General features: G+C 47.3%; 1 protein-coding gene across 1 annotated transcript in view; it reads right to left on the reverse strand.

Moving 5' to 3' along the window:
- Positions 1 to 2,034: 2,034 nt before the first annotated feature.
- Positions 2,035 to 19,997, reverse strand: part of LOC134157658 (TGF-beta receptor type-2-like) — a 34,085-nt gene continuing 16,122 nt past the window's right edge. Inside the window, exons 2-7 of the mRNA XM_062606860.1 lie at positions 15,768 to 15,918; positions 11,685 to 11,887; positions 7,934 to 8,742; positions 7,680 to 7,821; positions 6,331 to 6,458; positions 2,035 to 2,528 (exon numbers count right to left, since the gene is read on the reverse strand). Coding sequence (XP_062462844.1) covers positions 2,316 to 2,528; positions 6,331 to 6,458; positions 7,680 to 7,821; positions 7,934 to 8,742; positions 11,685 to 11,887; positions 15,768 to 15,918 — 1,646 coding nt within the window. The 3' untranslated portion in view covers positions 2,035 to 2,315. The remainder of the gene's footprint in view (positions 2,529 to 6,330; positions 6,459 to 7,679; positions 7,822 to 7,933; positions 8,743 to 11,684; positions 11,888 to 15,767; positions 15,919 to 19,997) is intronic.

Below are 19,997 nucleotides of genomic sequence, written 5' to 3' on the forward strand. Positions count from 1 at the left end.
TCTCACTGCTGCTTCCTATGTAGGTATTTGCTAGAACCAGTGTGTTCAACAAGGAGCGTGACAAATGTAGGATTTCACCTTATGTTCCCTTCTGTCTTTTTGGCTTGATTGGGCTCCACTGAGGCTAAGAGCAAAGTTCTTACTGATCTCAGTGGTTTTAGACTCCCTGAGTTAAAAACAGATCTTGGAGGTTAAATAAGTGGCTTTCTTCAGAGGTGCTGCATACCTTGTTGATCATGGAAGACTGAGAGTGTGACAAGTCACTCCTGTTTAACGTAGGTGTTCAGGTGTATAATCCTAAAAGCTTGACTTGGTTTTCATAGAAAAAAATTTAGTATGTAAATTTGAATGTTCAAGATTTTAGCCATGGGGAGGGAAATAGACTAAGAAGTTTTTCAGCATATTGACAGGATAAACTATCAAGCCTAGTATTAAGTGTCTGTCTTCCAGGATAATTTGCATTTCAGCTATCAGAATCAGAGATTCAGCCTTGAATGTCTAGTTTGTGTGTGCTGATCCCCTTCTGACCCGCTGACCTGTGGGAAGAATTGGTCAGACTGCCTTTTAAAGCCTCTTGAAGTGAACTTTGAAGAACAAATAAATGTTAATTGGTGTTCTATCCAAACGACTTGGTGCAAAACTTGGTAGGTGAAATTCTGCATGGGAAGGAAAGACTGGATAGCCCGGGTGTATTTTGGTGTGTTCCCATAGTTTATCTCCATGTCAGGAAACCTGCCCCATGCTGTCTGTTTCTCTTGGGCATGCATACAGTAGAGCAGTGGTCAATACATTAAAGAAATGAGACTGAAGTCAGGTGGGTGGAGGGGGTGTGTTTATGGTGAACTGGGGAGGATAAACTGCAAGAGAAAAGGGAAAAAATCCTAAAATGACAGGAGGTACCAGCCAAGTGGGGGATTGGTGAGAGTAAAAGGTACTGTCACAGTTGCAGGTGGAGACTTATCCCTGGTAGCTGAAGTTAAGTTTTTATTGTTTAGATTTGATGCAGCCTAATGCATTCCACTTCCATCCTTCTTTGAAGGGTTTAAAGGCATTTTCGTTATATGCCCATAGCTTAGGAGCTATGGAAATGGTCCAAGGAAGAGGAAACAGTGAGAGAAAAGTGTTTTGTATGGGCTGGTGCTGTCATAATTGTGCATTTTGGAAAACCAAAACAGCCTTCAGTCCCCTTTCTTGTAGGGCTGATCCATTCAGCTGCACACTGGCAAGCGAAGTATTCCTCTCTGATGCTGTCCTAGAAGATATACCTCTGTTTAGGTGAGAATTGGGTATGGGCTTGCAGGGCTTAGCAGCAGGTGAGGTTTTTGCTCCCAAGGGTGGAAGGATTAAGGTATGCACAGCGCCCGGGTTCACGACTGAGGTATGGCTTACCTTTCCTTAGTTGCCTTTCCCCTGCATAGGCAGCCTGGCTTGGTCTGGTGGTTACAGGACTGAAGCTCCAGGTTCTGCCTGGTTGTGTCTCTCTGGGTTGAGTAGCACAGCAGAGGGGTGCATAAGAGTTGCAAGAAGAATTAGCCAACACATCTGTGTTGACACTATTGCTATGGCACAAATCTGTTGCCTAACAGTGGCTGGAAAGTGGAGTGTTCTATGGGGAAAGAGTTGTCTAGGTGTCCTGCATGGAGACTTCTTAGTGGTTTTTGTTTTCTATTAAAGAAACTTCATGCCCCACTTGAACAATGCATGCAGGAACTCCCCAGTGAAAAAGGTATCTTGGAGTTGCAGCAAATCAGGCTTTTGCTAACTAGATTGGCTATCATTACACCATATTAAGACTGCCTGATCAATGAGTAATTTTCGTGGGTGCCAGCATTTCTTCTACTGAGGATGTGTAACATCTTGAGATGGTTTTTTCTATGCTGCTACAACAGATAAATTTTTTTTTTGTATGGCGTGTGGACACCATTAAAAAAGGAAAATTGACGATTCTCTTGATCTCTGCAGAATAAGCAATTAGAAGAGAAACTTGTGATGGCAATATGGAAGGACTTCAAAAGATAGACACGGAATTCTGGAGCTTATTAATAAAAGATTAAACATTATTATTTTAAAAAATAATAAAAGGGATGCTTTGCATCATTATACATTTAAAGTAGGTACAAAATCAGTTCATATATAAGGTTGCACTTTAACCAAAGTATTGATTCCATAGTTCACTTATTTGTGGCAGGAAACAGATCTTATAAATAAGTTATGTACTAGATCTTGGTTCCATTTTGAAAAAGGTTTTTTCCTATGAGCTAAATGCTTCTCACTTATCCTCTTGTTTCTCGTGATGAGGCTTTTTTCCTGCTGTGTCACTGCGTGTTTCTGCTGCCGTCACTGTCCTGGTGCTCCCCGCCTGGAGAAGCTGTTTTGCTGGCCTCGTTGTCTGTGTTGTTGTTGAGGATATCATCACAATCCATCTGTGCCATCAGGTTGAAGCGCTCGGCCACACAGTGGGCGGTGAGGCGAGCCTCGGGATCGTGGTCCCAGCACTCTGTGATGGTGTCGCACAGAAAGCGCATTCCCTGCAGTTAGAAAGGCTGAAATTAAGATCTGAAGGCCAAGAGGAAGGGGAGCTGGAAGCTGATCTAACACAACAGCAGTGGTTTACCATACTTTCGACAGCTTACTGCAGAAACACTTTTTCTGCCCAAGCCTAAGCACGAGGAAACAGCCTTGGTAAGTTGTGGTGAGTGCCAATGCTTGCCAACCGTTACTGCCACGGCTAGTATTAGGGCTGCAGCCTTGGCTCACCTGGCATCCACTCCCAAGCATTTTCCATGCTCCTTGGAAATATTCCTTGGAAGCTGGTCTGTATTAACTGTGGGACTTCTGTAGCGGCTGGAAGGAAGTAGACACTCCTGCCTCAGCCTTGCCTGTTCAGATCAGAGCATCCTAGAATCAGGAAGGGTGGGAGAGGAGACCTGCAGGCTGGCACCAGATCCCAGGTCTCTGGGTTTCAAGCCTGTGACCTGGCTGTTACATCTGGGTGGGGGGGGAGGTTTGGGGTGTGAAAAGGGAAATTTCAAAGGCAAGATTGGAATTAAACTTCATCAACATGACTTCTCTTTTTAGCAGCTTTCTGAGAGAGTGCGCTGTGCCAAATACTCATAGCAGAGTGCAGCTGGACTTTGTTTTTCTCACCATGAATAGTGTCTTGATTTAGGTAGGATCGGATACTTCTCAGTATGCTCCAGAACACATTCAGTTCCTCTCAGTTACAATGGCTATGTCTCCCAATAATGTATTTTCTTCCAACTGTGTAGTTTTGTGAAGGGGGTGCCAATATTTTGGCCTTAGAAACAAAATTCAGTTGGTATTTTCCCACTCTTAAGCTAGTAACACAGCTATGTTGAAGCTTTTTGCCTATATAATTCCTATCGCGTGCTACTGCTTTTTGCATCATTGGCAACACAATGGTAAAATCATTATTCTAAGCAGAGCTTCATGTTATTCAGTGGTTTTTGTGTATTTCTTAATTTGTAATTAAGACAACCTGAAAGTCTCATGTGGACCGACACAAGAAAAATGCAAGTCCTACAGAGATGTACTGTTCGTGTCCTCTGTCCTGCATGTTAGTCTGAACTCACTGCTCTCTGCTAAGGTTCACTATACTAAGTCTTCTGTAATGGGTATGGATTAGGGAGAACAGGATTATGCAGTAAAACTGACAGATGGTGTGTTTCAGTAAATCTTGTGTCACTCATTTATTAGCTTAGTTGGAAGGATTTGAGGGTAATTGATTAAAATGCAAAAATGAGCTAGCTTAGCTGAAGCTTTTAAAATAAGCCTTTTCTCAAACAGAACATGGCACTGTCATATGGTTTAGTCATTAGGTTTCCTTTGCTTATTTTGCCTTGAAGTCATGACATCTATTTTCAGTTTGCCTTGTAAGTAACAATGGTGCTCTTTTGAATGGTACAACTGGAATGTCTTGATTTGCTCACAAAGTGGACTTAGTTTGGGGTTTATATTCAATATCTCAGATTTTCCAACATTCCAAAGAATGCTGAGTTTTACAAGAGTATTTTTAGCGCAATATTGACTTAAGCTCCCACTGCTCCTTCTTGTCCTGCACCAGCCCTTTGGTTGTGCCGGTACAAGAGTCTATTCAGCTGTTTCATGAACCAGATCCAGGAACTTACCTGGCCTAAATAATCACTTTTGGGTTTTTTTTTTTATTTCAGTGTGATGGGGTGGGAAGCGAGGTGGAAGCATGGGCTTAAGGTGTTCATAAGTTATCTGGGAGAACTTTGGAGATGCATTTCTTCAGTTAGTTTTATTGTGCAGCCTTGCAAGCAGTTGCCCTGGAGCTGCTGATGGGGAGCAAGCTGGGTGAGTCAGCTCTGTTGGGGGGATTAATGCTTATGTTTGCTGAAAATCTTAAACCGTGCCCAACAATGTAGGTCCTAATTTGGCTGAGAGTGATTCTGATGGTTGAAATGTGGAACTAGCATTTGGAGCTCTGTGTCAAACTTATTTTTGTTGGTGGTAACATCTATGGGAGCTTCCCCTTCAGGTGAGCAATTTGTCACCCTTTCTTGATGTCAGCCTTTCTTGGTGTCACCCAGTGCTCCCTCTCACATGAAGCCATTGACCTCAGGAGTGACACAGAGCGGTGGCTTTCTGCTGCTTCCCAGCAGATGGTGCTGCCCCATGCCTGATCCTGGGGAGACCGGTTGCAAAATGCGCGGAAAACCATGTAAAGCCAGGATTGTAAGGAGATGTTTGTTAGGTCACCTAAGATTAGTCAGAGGCAGGCTTTCAGGAGCACAATGTAGCTTTTCTGTTCCTCTTCCCTAGTGAACATCAGGTGGTCTCATGAAAGTTACTACCTTAAAGCCTTGCTCTGTTTATGTGCTAGACCAACCCAACTACAGCAACGTTATTTCTCAGTGGAGACTGCAGTCAGCCTTTCTTCAGCTCAGCAAATGGCACAGTTAGGGTCAGGCACTATCAGAATGTGCTTTTTGACAACCCAGGCACTATATTTTTCCTGTGGTTTCAAAATTTATCAGAGACCCTGGGAGGTGAATGTCCAAGATGAATACTCGAAGGCTGTAGCAGTGCTGACTGAAGTTCCTGTATTTGCCTTCATCAAGGGAAAAGGTCAGGTGAAATTCAGACTGACAAACCCACTGGTGGCCCAGCAAAAACCGCAGATTCATTTGATGCTGTTTGCAGCTTTAGTCAGTCAGGTCAGTTGTGAGTCTTTGAACTAACAGTTTTGGGAGGAGATATTGTAGGGAACACGTGGCCTCCTAAGATCATGAAGTTACGTCTTTCCTTTTGAAAAGCTAGGCTTTATGTGCAACACGGGCAGAGTGGAAGCAACAGCAGTCTCTTTTACAGGTGGATACTGCAAAATGAAGCACTGAATGCTGCAAGGCTCTGTGAGCCAGCAGGCTCAATGTTTCAGCTTGGTATTCAGATGGGCTGAACTGCTGATCAGTGGATGGTGTTTTTCCACAAGACATGAGATTTAAGCAGTACTAAAGTTGGGAAGATTAGAAAATTGCAGTCAGTGTGCCTGTTACCCCTGTGTCCCAAATGGCTGGAAGAAAGTACTGGACATGGGGAAGAGAGGACTTGTCAGGGCCAGGAGAAAGCTATGTTTCTGGAGCTGGCTGGTCTGGGTGTGCTTGTGGATGGTTTTAATAGAGCACATCTTGTTGCTGCTGTAAGACTTCCCCTTGGCAAGACTTGAACCTAGCAGGTTCCCTGCTCTTAGCTTCATGTGTGTTTCCTGGCTGTTTCACCTGAGGGAGATGCTTCCAGTTTTGCCTTTGCTTGTAGAAGTGGAAGGCTTTCTTCTCACATGCCAAGTCATGACCTGTCATGAGCTTGAGCTTGAAACCCTCCCAGCCAAGCAGACAGAAGGCTGGATGCACCTTCCTCCCCTCTGTCCCCGCTGGGAGACGGTTTTGTGTGAGGGACTGCATGTTTTCTGAGCTAGAGCTTTCTGGATACGGTGCTTAGGGGAGAAGTGGGGTGGATTCAAGTCATTCACTCTTTCATGAGAAGATTCTTCACCAAAGTGCTCCATTTTGCAGTTATCTTCAGGATAACGTTACTTGGCATTCGTAACACTTTCTAATTGTGGCTATTGATCAGTAAATTTTGCTGTACCTGTGGCTGGTGTCTTTTATACCCCAGGGAAATGGGTGTAGTGGGACTTATGCAGGTAAGCCCAAAGGAGCTGGAAGTGGGGCCCAGGAGTTCTGCCTGCTTTTGCTTTGATTACAACTTCAGTCATTTTTCAGGCTGGTTTATTGAAGTGGCGCAATGTGGGCAGCTTTTTTTCTGAACCAGCTAATCCCACCTTACCTGATGCACTAGCCAGCTGCTCGGGATCTCGGGTCGCCCTCTGCCATGCAGCACAATGTCCCTCATGGTGTCCACGCAGGGCTGCTCCTGGACTTTAGACCCGAAAGGCAACTCGTAATTCTTTACCTCTGCAAGGAAGCAAGATCTGCATTACAGGATGCTTTTAATGGATTCACTGCTTTGCTTTGGTATGATCCACCAGATAAGAATAAATTTGTTTTTATCAGTCTGCAAAAATAAACAGATCTGGAAACAATTTAGAATCTGAACACAGGAACATAGTGCTGGGTTTTCATGTAGAGTTTGTTTTTAGATACAGGATCGAGGAAGCATCCGACCACCTTCCAGAACCCAAGAGTCACGCTACAAAGGTCTTGGTCTGTCTTTGAGACATATTTTGAACTCTAAAAATGTGTTGTGCTGGTGAAAGATCGGAGAGATGACTACAGTACCAGCATCCAGATTCCTGCTGTAGGCATGGATCAAGCTAGAAGGGAAATGGCCCTTCCTGAAGAGCAATCCCATGTCTTGGGAGGCCACGGAGAAGCTCCCTGTTGCAGAAATGAGAGGCTATCCTCTTTTCTGCCAGCTCCTGCCGGGATGCAAATGTAGGTGAAATGAGAGTGGGAAGGGAATTGTCCAGGACACTGGCTCAGGAGCAAAAGATGCATGGAGTATCTGAGCCAGGCAAGGGTCTCCCACTGCAAAGCATGGGGCATGCAGGGCAGCTGGGGCAGCTATCTCCCCAAGGTCTGGAGCTTCCTGCAGGTCCATGGGCCTGTATTGCAAGTAGGTGGGGTAGGGAAGGAACTGGAGAGAGCTAAAAAGGAAAGGGGAGCAGGCAGAAGGGCAGGTGGGAGCTAACAGCAGGGCAGTTAGTTAAATGTTTTGCTACATGCGAGTTCAGATGCCAGGCTGTGGCTCTGTCAGAGGCTGGAGTTTGTGAGTCCTCCTTGCAATATAAACTCTTGTGTTTTCTGAAAGAAAAGTGCTTGTGGCCAGGGAGGGGGAGGCACCTTTGGCTCCTCCTGCTTGGTTTGCTTTGCATTGCTGGCACTGGCTCAGATGTGACTTGGTGGCCAGCTGGCTCTGAGCAGGGGCTCGACCAGATGACCCCCTAGGGTCCCATCCTGCTTCTTTCCCACTGAGCCAGCTCCCTCAAGTCATGGTACACAGGGAAGACAGCTATGGGGGAGGATTTGCCATCAGCTCTTAGAAGTCCTGCAGAGACCCGAGCCACCCCAGACCAGATCTCATGCCATTGGTGGGGATGTGGGGGTGAGCCACATCTCTGTATGTGGAGAAAGGGAGCAAAAAGGTGTGTGGAAGCCCCAGTGTGATGCTCCTACCTCCTACCACTTCACATCTGGAAGCCATTTCCCACAGAACAAGGGCCATAGAGTAGACATCCATCTGCTTGAAAGACTCCAAGTCTTCCAGGTTCACTCTGGACTCCAGGACCTCTGGGGCCATGTACCTGGCGGTGCCCACCTGCCCATAAAGAGGAGAGAGGCATTAGCAGGGGTGGGCAAAGACTTTGACCCAGGGGCAAAGAGGGTTTGCAAAACGTTGCAAATGTTCTTCTCCAGGGGACCGTACTTGCCTGCCCACTGTTGGCAAAGTCATCCACCGTCAGGGAAGGGTCAAGGCGTATGGCAATGCCAAAGTCACAGAGCACGCACTCCTGCTCATTCTTCACCAGGACATTTGTGCTTTTGATGTCCCTGTGGGCGATGGGGATTTTCGGCCTGCCGCAGGCGGTGTAATCACTGTGGAGGTGAGCCACCCCACTCACCAGGGAGCCTGCCATCTTCTGCAGGTCCATCCAGCTCAGGATGTGGTGGGAGAGGTAGTCCTTGAGGTTGCCCCGGCTGTGGTAAGCGGTGATGAGCCAGTACTCTCGGCGGGGCCCCATGCCCCGGTCCTCAGCAGTGAGGAACCGCAGGACACTGTCATGCTTGAGGCTGGTGTCAGTGAAGATCTGACTCTCATTCTTCCAGGAGGAGTACTCCTCACAGGGGAAGATCTTCACGGCCACTGTCTCGTACTGCCCCGAGCGGCTATGGCTCAGCTTGGCCCTCCACACCTCCGCGAACTGACCTTTGCCCACCATCTCATCCAGCTCGATGGGGAGCAGCTCAGCGGGACGGCTGCTGCCACAGGTAGGGTTGGCGCTGGTTGGGCTCTCATCCATCAGCACGGACAACTTCTCCTCCCGCTCAGCAGACCTCCCTGCCTCCAGCAGTGCCGGGGGCTGTCCCGGTTTCCCACCCCATGCCTTGGTTCTCTTGCGCCGCTTCTGTGTGCGGCAGAGGTAAAATATCACCGTGATCATCACCGCCACCAGCAGTGGGGGCAGGAGGCTGATGGCGGCCACTGGGATCACCTCTTTGCTCTGCAGCATGGAGTAGCCTGAGGGGAGGAGGAGAGCAAAGGTGAGGATGTTGCCACCATGGGTCTGCAACAGCTCCTTTTCATCATGTAGAGGAAGAAAATAGGTGAAGCTATTAATGAAGCGCAGCCCTTTGCAGGGCTACAATGCACGCTGCACACAAACCCATCCGGGCAAAGAAGTAGGCAGTTAGGTCACAAACTTAGCTCTGTATATCAAGTGAAGGGCAGGATGAAGGCCAGCATTACTTGGGCTGGGCAGTGCAGCATGGGAGGCCCTGGTGCCATTGCCAAAATGGCTCAGTTGCCTTTTGGTGGCTTCTAAGTGACGCTTGTGCTCACAGCAAGGGGAATTGAGGCAGCAATAGCAGTGATAAAGCTGAGGTAAGGCTCAAACAGAGGAAATCTATGAGAGGTTTTGGTGTCGGAGCCTTGCTGGACACCTGTGGTGCACAGAGAGCCAGGGGTGATGCTGAGGCCTGGGAGTGCACAGGACCCCCAAGCCCAGGGGAGCATGGGATGCTCTGCACAATAATTAACGTAAAGGAGCATTACTGCGGTGCTGTTTGCCAGTGTTGGCATCTCCTTCCTTGTCGTATTGCACCGCCAATCCCCTTCAACTGACCAGGCATGGCTGCTTTTGTTTCATTTCTTTTAAACCCCTGTCAACCTTCAGATCACTGGGGGGGGGGCACACACAAAGCCATAACCCTCGCACAACATATAATTGTTCGATCTTTTGATGTTCGCAATTCCTGGAATAAACATGCTGACTTCAGTAGAGATATTCAAGTAAAATCTTAGTCAGAGGTTTTTCTGCCAAGTATAATAACCCAGGGGAAGAGGGATAAGAATCATTCCATAAGCAGAACTCTCGCTGCTTGACCTCAGTGTGTGCAGATCATAATTCAGGTTCTGGAAAAACAGAGCGTTTAGCTATTTTCCTTGGCAAACTTCAAAAAAATGTGCTGCAGCTAATTTCTGCGAGGCTGTGAAAGCGTTTCTAAAACAGGCATCAGGTTTAAACCACAAGATCAACCTAAACTGATATAAATCAATAACTAACTCAGGAATATGTTTATCTTGGAAAGCATTACGCCTGGATATCACCTACTGCTTCGATGGATTTACCCAATACTTAAGATCCCATCTTTGAAACTCTAAAGAAATAGAAGATGTTTTTAAGGGAGTTGCATGCACGAGACCTGAAAAGGGGAAGTTAACACAACTTCAGCAAATTCCTTCATGAGGATGCCTCTTCCTGATGCACAGCCCTTTGATAGGGAGGGGTTGCAGCATGGCTTGACTCCTTTTACACAGAACAAAGATAGTTGGTCTGATGATTACCACAGGTCTAGAAACCCAAGCTTTGTTGAGCACTGCTGCGTGGGTTTTTCCATCCCTGCTGAGGGGAGATGGACCTCCAGTGCTAGGCTGAGCTGGTGCAGGGGTGAAGAGGTCTCTGCATGCTCAACTCTACCCAGCATCTCAAGGTGTCCACCAGGCTCCTGCTTGTATGGCTTTAGGAGATGGTGCTTTGGCATGTTCGTTAGGGTGGTCTCTGAGTTCTGATGCGGTCCCCTGCAGCCCTGGTGCTAGGGCTGTGCCACCCAGCAGCCCAAATGTAGAAGCAGGGCTTAAGAAATAGAGAAATGGGAAAACAATCTGCCTGCTTCAGCTGCCGGAGAAGTGCTCATCTGTATTGGATATTTCTCTGCTCAGCAGTTGTCTGTACCGCTGAAGATGGCCCTAAGTTAATATTTAAGGTGCAAATGATCCCTTAAAGCAGACAAAAAGGATGTAAATGCTGGAGTCTCTGAGTGTGGGGCTTGCCAAGCTGGCCCCACAAACCACACCAGGAGGAGATAATTGCTTAAGGCCTGCACTGCTCTCGCAGCACTTCGCGTGCCGGCTGGCAGGAGGCGGCTGTTTGTGCAAGCCTTCGGAGGGGGCGGCATTTCCAATGAGCCAGTTGTCATTTCTGTGTGAAATTATATATCCCAGCATCGGCTCTGGGATTTGACTATCTTTCCTTAGAAGTGTGTGTACCTGTTATGTTTGGCTCAGGAAGCAGCAAAGAACTGCCAAATTTAGCATCATAGCCTTCATTAAGAGTGGCTTGTTTGTTCTGAGAATTTGCATTTTATGTGATTTTACTTTTTTCCTTGCATTGCAGGAGAAGTTATGCCGCAGACTTGCAGGGTCTGCTTAGGCTCATTTTCAGCATCTCATTGTTCTGTAATTATGGAAAATTGGAGGGGTTTCACTTTGCTTTTGTTACAGGTCAGATTCCTGATGGGCACTTAGATAAACCTCATCCATTTGGAGTTAGGGAGGCTTGGACAAACCCCCAGAAGCTCAGGATCTTGCTGAAAGCATTTCCAAAGTATACGACCCTCCTAAGCTACAGAAAGTTTTAGTTTTCCCTTGTGTGGATTTACAGCTCCTGTTGGATCTCCAGCCATCTGCAAAAGCATCTATGGGTGTGCCAGGCCGTGCTTATGTGTGTGTGCAGCACCAGGGCGGCTCTGTCCACCTTTTTGGGTTGCAGCCATGGCAGACACCAGCAGTTCCTGTGGGTGTGCAGGGCAGGATTTGCTCCAAAAGGATTTATTTAAAGCTTTCAGAGCATTGACTCACGCTGGGTTGCGTCAGCTTTCAGGTTCCCCGGCTGATTCGCCTTGCACTGAAGGGCACAGCCAGTGAGAGATACAGTGGATTTTCCATCACCTGATGTTTCCAGGCCAAGGCTGGAGGCATTGCTGGGGGGATGGTTTAGCCACATCCAAAATACTGGGCTCAGGAACGGGGTAAAAATTTTGCCTAGTTTTAACAAAAGGAGGTCAAAGAAAATACTGAAAGAGGTCTTTCTGGCATCACACTTCCTACTCTGTTGGAAATACAAGTTGTCATTAGCGTTGGGTGCTTCTCCCTCCATAAATAACATTAACAAAAGTACTCGCCATTGGTGTGGTTTTCAAAGATGAGTTTATCGTTGCACTCCTGCTCGTCTACGCAGCCACAGATGTAGATGATCCCTTCCTCACTGGGCTGATGGGTCATGATGCAGTGCGAGGTGTTGTAGTTGGGGACCATGAGGTTTTCAATGGGGCGGTGGGGGTTGTGGCAGAGCGTGCTGATCCTGATGCTCTCGTTGTCCTGTCTCCTGTGTGAGCCAAATGAACCAACAAAACATTAGTCTTGCTGTTCAGCCTTTGTGTCACCTGCATGTCATCTTAAACCTGGGTTTAAGATCATTTGTTTTAAGCAAATCTGTGTAGGGGATGACTTGTTTGCAGTGGTTCTGGTATAGTTTTAATTACACATGCTTTTGAGGGGCTTTGTTAAAGCTCTTTGTCTCTTCCAAATATTGAGAAATGTTTAGCTCATGCCAATAGTAGGATGTGAGCCAGAAGCTCTGATTGTTTCCAGTAGAATTCACCAGTTCATAATCACGCCTTGGATTGGGTAGTGCCAACCCTAAGGCTGAGTGCTCCAGGGCAAAATTTCTCTTTTACTAGCACCAAGTGCTAGGCCAGCAGGTTTGGGGCTGCATGATCCTAAGACAACCTTCCAAAATGAGGGTCCTACCTTGTATGTCACTTCTGCTGCAATACAAGCTGTAACATCTCTGCCTCAGCAGGGGTTGGAGTCTCTGCCGCCCAAATTTCACTTCTACTGGGGAAATATGAGGGCCAAAATGCCTGCCTACCAGTGACCACTTGGCTGGTGCTCCCTTCTGCTTCCCTCAACCTGTGTGCGCAGGTGGAATGGGTAAAAGCCATCTCACCCCGGGTTCTCTCTGGACTAATTGCTGGTTGTCATGCCCTGTCATTGCAGGACCATTTGCTCCTGCCTCCAGCAACCTGCGGCAGTAGAGCCCTTCAGTTGCTGGTTGGGGCTATTTCTAGAAATGGCTTGACCTTTGGAGCTACCAAATTATAACGTGAACGCAATACAATTCCCCAACCACGGGGCTCTGTCTGCATTTATGCCATGGCCTGAGACACTGAGCAAGTACAAATGAAACCTGGTGATGTCCCAGTCTTCACTGTGTCTGGGACTGAGGAGCGCTAGGGATGCAAATAAACCTTAGCTCCTCCTTGTTTCCATTTAGGTAATTAAGATGCAGGTAAAAGTGTAATTTCTTGGCATTTCTAGGGAATTTGTTCTTTCCAAAAGGAAAGGACAGACCTGCTGGATTTGGGGGTTATTTTTCCCCCTTTTTGTTTCAATCATTGTGTATTTCTTGAAGTCCATCTAACACCCCGTGTCAGAGATGATTATAACATCACCCAGGAAAGACCGAGATGTCCCTCCCATTGGCTGAGAGACAGAGCCAGCAGGGTGAAGACTTCTGAAGAGATTTTTTTCCCTTTCTGAAGTGGAGATGCAAAATACCCCTGTGCTTGTGATGCATTTGACTGTGCACAGACACTCAGCAAATACAGTGAGAACAGGTGAAATATTTCAAGGCTTATTACCAAAATATCTTGTTCATGAAACTGCAGTTACTCACTGAAATGTGGCTCACAGCATCAGGTCTAGCTCCAGAGTGATGATGTCCTTAGAGATTTTTCTTAGTCTGGCTTCTGAGCATTGTTAGTTAGTCCTTCTCACATGTCACAGTTTTTGCTCAGCAGCACCTAGGTTGGGTTCCCATTAAAGCTTTGGAAAAGTGTCACATGCAGAGCAAAAGGATGGCTTTGGCTCTGGCTGTTGTCTGACTCCTCAAGCACAGGGTGCTTGTTTTGCTAGAAAACCTCAGCTCTCCAAGTGGATTAAGGCAACACTGGTCAATGATGTTGATGAGGTGGCTTGGCTAGAAGATCCAGCACAGCCACATCCCAGTGCTGGGAGCTCCCTTCTTTTGATGTATGGCGGAGTTGTCCTTGCTGGACCCGTGGCTTCGTCTCCAACCACTGTTAACCAAGCTGGGTGAGGAAAGCAATTCTCAAAAACTGAGATGCCCAGGTAGGCTCAGTAATGTCCTTTCTGGGGGCAGATAATGGCATTTGAAAGGAGCTGGAGCTTGGAAATGGGATTAGGAAGCAGTTGTTGGCGTCACCACGGAGCCTCTCACCCCTGGAGGGCCAGATTGGAGCTAGTGTGGGCTGCTGGCATGGCATGCAAGGCATACCGTGCAGTGTGGGGACGGTTGGCTCCTGCCCTGCAGGCACCATCAGGGAAATGCAACCTGGGATGCAGCCCTTCTATGGGGAGGATCAGCACCTGCCTTGTAGAGTCAGTGGGTAATTAAGAGCTGGGAGCAGAGCATTAGGGTTTGGTCCTTGCCTTTCCCAGAGGAGGCAGGATAACCCAGCACTGGCTGGGTTTGAAGGACAGCCCTGGGTGAGGATGTGTGATGGGGAATGACAGGCCCTACAGGGGCTACAGGCAGCTAGAAAGCATTGCAGCTACTCCTGGGACCACTCAAAGGAAATTACAACCATTAGTTACTTTTCAAGGGACAGCCTCTTCTTCCCAACCTAGTAGTGCAAAGCAGGAAGGTGAGGGTATGAAGAGGTTTCACGATGCCTTCGAGGTCAGCTGGGAAATCAGCCATAAGAGCTGAGGGAAGAACCCTGATTTGTCGTCCTCTCCCTGATGAAGTCCCCCAGCTTCAGTGCTCCTCACATTTTTTTGTGTTTCCAGGTAATTTGTAAGAGGAGCTTCCAGCACCTCCTCTGTGGGCTGCTCAGGCTGGGCATGCTGCAGGACATGAGCACACTGCTTATGAGCATGGGACCTATGACTGTGATATCCACAGAAGACAAATTCATATGATCCAAATATGCCTCTGCAAATGAGCAGTGAGAAGCAAGGCTGGCCTGGAGGTGAGCCCTGACTGCAGGGATCTTAATCTTAAAATGGGGTGGGAGATGCTGGGAGGAGGTTACAGGGCTGGCAGGTTATTTGTGACCCCACAGCTGCTTCACCCCATCCAATACATGATGCACAGTGCAGCGCCATCCTGTGCAGTGGGACTGCTTCCCTGGCATGGGGATTTATGCTGTGGGGGACTTGCTTTTTCCTGTACATGTAGGCTGTCAATGAGAAAATTGAGCAAGGTGCTGGATTGCCTACCCAGGATTTAAGGTGGCTTCTCTGTGTGTGTAGGGGAATTTAGGGCAGGGGGTGGATTTTGTTTGCTTGTTTGGATTTCTTGTTGGGTTTGTGATTTGTTTTCTTTTAAAGTCCATAATGCAACAATTATGTTGAGGCAAACTCCTACGGGAAGTGGAGCATACAGCATTCATGCTAATTAGCAGGTTGAGATAAAGCCTAGTGATAAGTGCTTGGCTGGCTTTCGCTTTGGCAGCCAAATTAAAAGGGAAAGAGGAGGAAAATCACTCTGGGCAGACCCAAAATGGATGTTTGTTTGTTTTGCTCATGGGGACCAAAAAGCTGGAGGAGGCTCTCTTCCGGGCCAAATGGTGTGGCGGATGCATGGTCTGAAATGCAAGATTGCGTTTCCCTCCCAGGTATCTCCTGCAGAAGCAGAAAAGGGCTTTTCCCAGGGGATGGGAAGGAGGTGAATTATACCCAGTGGGTTAAACCCCACTTTGGTACCAGCTCAGACATCCATGTGCTGGACAGAGACAGCCTTGGCTGCACCCCTGTGCATGAGCCAGGGTTTCACCAGCCTGATGAGGGAGGACATAATGGTTTTGGGCGTCAGGGGTGCTGGTTTTGCCCTTGGGTTCAGCTTGTAAAGCTAAATTCAGGGGTTTATGGGGCTTTAGAGGTCCAGGAGCAAACTTGCCACACTCCATGTCAGGCACTTAAATGCTTAATTTATTTAGAAAATAAGCAGGTACTAAGTATAGGGCAGACCAATGGTTTGTTTTGTTTTGTTTTTTTTTTACTGTGAATTGTAGTTTTAATTATAATAGAGTCAAAGGGAGAGGAAGAGAAAGTCCGAAATTATTCTAATGGGCAATAATTCAAGTGTAGGGGTACATACATGTGTGTTCCCATGAGTTGCTGAGCAGCGAACCCCTTTTTCACTCAAGTCCCACCTGGACAAGGGAATTGCCACTTACCATATGGCCACGCAGATCTCATAGGGGTCCTCGCAGTAGGAGTTGAGGTTGCAGTTGCTGTAGCACACCTTCTCCTCGCAGGCTGGTGGCGTGGAGTCACACCACTTGCACAGGTTGGTCTTCAGGCTGCGGCGAGCACTGACACTGCAGGCTGCAGGGGCAGAGAGGTGGTGGAGGGTGAGTGTGGCCATGCTTGCCTGGAGTGGGGAAAAGTAACCACTGTTCTCAGCGATTTCCACACCAGTGGTGAAGAAGCCCGAATTGACCATATTTTTTATAGCTTTGATTTTGCTCCATTGCTTGGTCAAATGTGCTTTAGATGATGCCGAAGAAGCCTAGAGGAGATAGAGGGATGCTGGCAGTGTGGAGGCAGGTCCTGATGGGTGAGAGCTTTGCAGAGCCTGGGAGGCCACAAAGAACCACATTTTCCCGCTGTGTTTCCCGTACTATTTATCATCAAGGGCAAGTTTATTTCTTCCTCTACAACCCAGGCTGAAATCAGTGCCTCTCCTCATCCTGAGTTCATACCACATCTGAAAAGGGACATCTCTAGTTCTCTGCATGCCTGAAGTCTTTGTTTATTCCCTTCCCTGGGGGAGTGCATGACCAGGCTGTGGCAGCTTCCTCCTTTCCTGCTGCCTCCTCATCCTCCCTCTGCCTGTTCAATGAGCCCAAGCCAGGAAACATGTTTGCCGCCTGCTCCCCAAGCATCTGTTTTTGGCAATAAACCATGGGCTGATACTTACTGAGTTCTGGGGCAACAGGGACTGCTGCCTCCATGGCTTTGCTGCCTGCTCTGCCGTGGCCCAACATGAGATGCTCTCCTGCCCCTAGAGTAGCAGATCCAGCTGCAGTGGCAGGAATAGCTGCTGCCTGTGTGGAGCTGCTCTGCATGTATCTCACGGGCATAAAATTATCTCTATTTTTATACAAAGGGTGAATGAACTATACTCAGCTAAGGGATAAATCCCAGCTAAATTTAAACTTCCTGTTTTAAGGCTGCTGAATGTCTTTTTCTACATATATATATATAAAAAAGAAGCCACTAAGTGGCTTGTGTTCAAATATATATTTATACATTTTCATTTAAACACACTCCAGAGTAAACACACTCCAGAGTTTTCAGGTAGGAACTTGAACTCAGCAGTTAATTTTTTGAAGGTTTGAACCATCTGTGTTTCTCTACTGCTGGAGTCCATCAGCACTGAGTGCTCCCATCCCCTGTGAAAGGGACAGTCATGGATCACTGTTCTGCAACAGCTGTCACAGGGCTTTTCCATCACCTGTATTAGTTTGTATAAGAAACAAATTGAGAGATCCTTGGCTGTGGCTTGCAAAGCATCAGTCCTGCAAGCAAGGCTCTGCTGATACAGGAGCACACCCTGTGGCACCTCCTGCATTCTTCATGGTCATACCTGTGACCTGCCTGTGGCCAATGGCCAAGCCTATGGTCCCTTTTTAACTCATATACTGTCCCAGTGGCAAAAAGGGCATTTTAGCTTCCTTGCTTCTCAAGTTCAGAGCTCACAGCCTGCTCTGAGAGCATCTCATGGCCCTGCTCAGCTTCCCTTGTTGTCCCAGACCCCCCCTCCATGTGACAGCCGTAAATCACAGCTGGAAGGTGCCCGCACAAAATTAAACCATTTACAAGCTCCCACGGCCTCCTATGTAGGGCCAAAGTTAACAGCAGAGGGGGAACCTGGCTGCAGAAGAAAAGTCTGTTGCACCTGAAAGCTGGAAGGAGGAAATTTTGTTTTAAATGACCCATGTGAGGCTTAAAATGCAGCTCAGCAGGGATTACGTTGTGCAAGGTACAGGGGGGAGCCTGGAGCAGAGCAAGTGAGGATGCTGCCCACTACCTCTTGCACAGCATCCCACCTTCCCATTGGGCTGCTCTGTCTTGCCGAGGCACCTAGGGATTTTGTGGGTTACCTCAACAAATCCAATGCTTCCCATCTGTTGAAGGGTTAGCTACTGAAATGGTGACTTCAGCCGGGATTTGAAGCAATTGCAGCCAGCACAAGCTACCCACATCTCCCTGTCTCTCTCTGCCAGGGGAAGACTCAAAGGGTCCTGGGCAAAACTTCTCTCAAGGATAAGAGTTTTGGAGGTGGATCAGAAATTAAGCCCAGTATTTGCAAGGGGCTACCGATCCACAGTGACAGCCACTGTGCTCTACAGACTCTATCAGTGTTAGTACGTGGGAACAGAGAATTGACGGTAACTCGGTTTCTTCCCCCAAAACCCAGCCCTACTACACCCAGGCTGTGCTCTGGTGATGCCACCATATTTCTTCTTTCACCCCTTCATCTCAACCTGTTCATTCCCTGATTCCTGCTCATGCAGGACCATGAGCTCAGCACCATCATCCCAGGGATATGTGGAGGCCCTGGAGAGGAGAAGCAAATGTATAAATCCAGTCTGTAGATGTCACTGGTGCAGAAGAGTGATGGAGTTTGTTGTTTTACACCCACTTGCTATGTTACTTATCTTGAGGATTTACTTTAGGTCTCAGAGCAAAATGTCAGCTCTGACAGTTTTGTAGTGGTTCATGTGGTGGGGATCTTGACTTGACAGTCGTTTGCTCTGCGAAGGGGGGAAGCCAGGGCAGAGGAAAGAGTTAAATATGGAAAGAAGATCCAGAAATATTGTGGTAACCAGACAAAATTCTTTGGAGACAAATGGTTCTAAACTAGCTCAGGCTGCAGTTTTGTTATCTGCTCTGAAAGAAAAGTCAGAGCAGGAATACCTGCTTTTTCCCCCACTACTTCTCCTAGGAAGCTAAAAAGAAGAGCACAAAGCCCACTGCAAGCTCCTTCAGGACTTTGTGTCCTTGAACCATTAGCTGGTAGGTGCAATTTAACTGCCACATCACTCATCTTGGCCCTGATTAGACCCAGATGAACACTTTCAATATTAATAGTTGGATGATTTAATAAAGCTGCACGAGCAGTAAAAGTAACAATACACTTCCATAAAGGGGTTCCAGATGTTGCCAAGGCAAATGCTAAACATCAAAATACAAACTTAAAAAAAAAAAAAAGACAAAAAAAAAAGCTGGATAAGCAAAACTTGGAACAAACTATAAACTAATTAAATGTGGGTTGAGTTTTCCAAAAATAAATTGAAGCCATAAGTATGTGATGTGAGCCAATAAATAGTACAGTTAGTCAAAGTTACTGTGGAATGACAGTTGGAAAGATGGTTTGAAGTCACCGATAGGTGGGCTCACAGTGAGCTTGGCTTCCTATCAATAGGAAGGCTTGTTCTCTTATGCACGAGAGGGGGATCAAGTCTTCTGGTATCTATAATGGGGACCCCAGAGAGGTTACTGAGAGAATATCAGATATTTTTCAAGTAGAGGAATAAAGGACAAAACTACACCAGAATTGCCTGAGTCTCCTGCAAGAGCAGCAGGGGTGATACCACCACCCAAGGACACCAGGATATTTTTTCATGCATGTTAGGGCAGTACCTCTCGTCCTCAGGGCATCCATGCTTTCTGCTTGGCCACCTGCAAGGCCCACTGCTGTAGTCAATAACCCATTCTCCTCCCCCCAGAAGAGAGTCATCTAAAACAGCTCTCACAGAGAATTTCATACTATCCCATCTCCGCAGAAGCGGAAGCAGTCAGTTCCCAGCAGAGGAGCTTTCTGCTCGCTTGCCATGTGCTCAGCTGCCAATGGTGACTGCAGGGTAAGAACCCAGTGGGATAAACAGGGCTCTCATTAGGTTGTGTCTACCAGTGCAGCCCCAGAGAGCAGGTAGGTCATCCACCACTGAACTCTGGCTCCAGCTTTTTGCACACTGCAGCCCTCAAAGAGGGTGAATCACTAAGGAGCAAGCCTGGGGTGCATGGAGGTGGAGGCACAGTGCGTTCATTATAGGGAAAGTTTCTGCTTCATTGCTTCATAGCCAAAGTGATGGCAGGCAATGCATTTTTGCTATGGGGCAGAACAAGCAATTTTAATTCTCAATTATTCTCTCTAGCATGCTGTTTTGTGACAACTAAACACCAGACAGGCTTAAGGAAAGGTGCTTGGTATGAGGTGTTAAGACACTTGAACTGCCCCCAGCTCTCCTCTTCACCAGGTAGAAGGGGACCAAGGCCTCTGCCATATAGGACTGCCATTATAGGTCCTTCAGGTTATGCTCCATCTTTCAATAGTAAATTTATCTTAAATTGTTTTTTATTCTTCAAGGACAAAGAAAAAATGAACATTTTTAGGT

This window comes from Pezoporus occidentalis, unplaced genomic scaffold (assembly GCF_034315485.1).
Source record: "Pezoporus occidentalis ecotype Australia unplaced genomic scaffold, CSIRO_AGI_Poc_V1 ctg12, whole genome shotgun sequence".
Classification (NCBI taxonomy): Eukaryota; Metazoa; Chordata; class Aves; order Psittaciformes; family Psittacidae; genus Pezoporus; species Pezoporus occidentalis.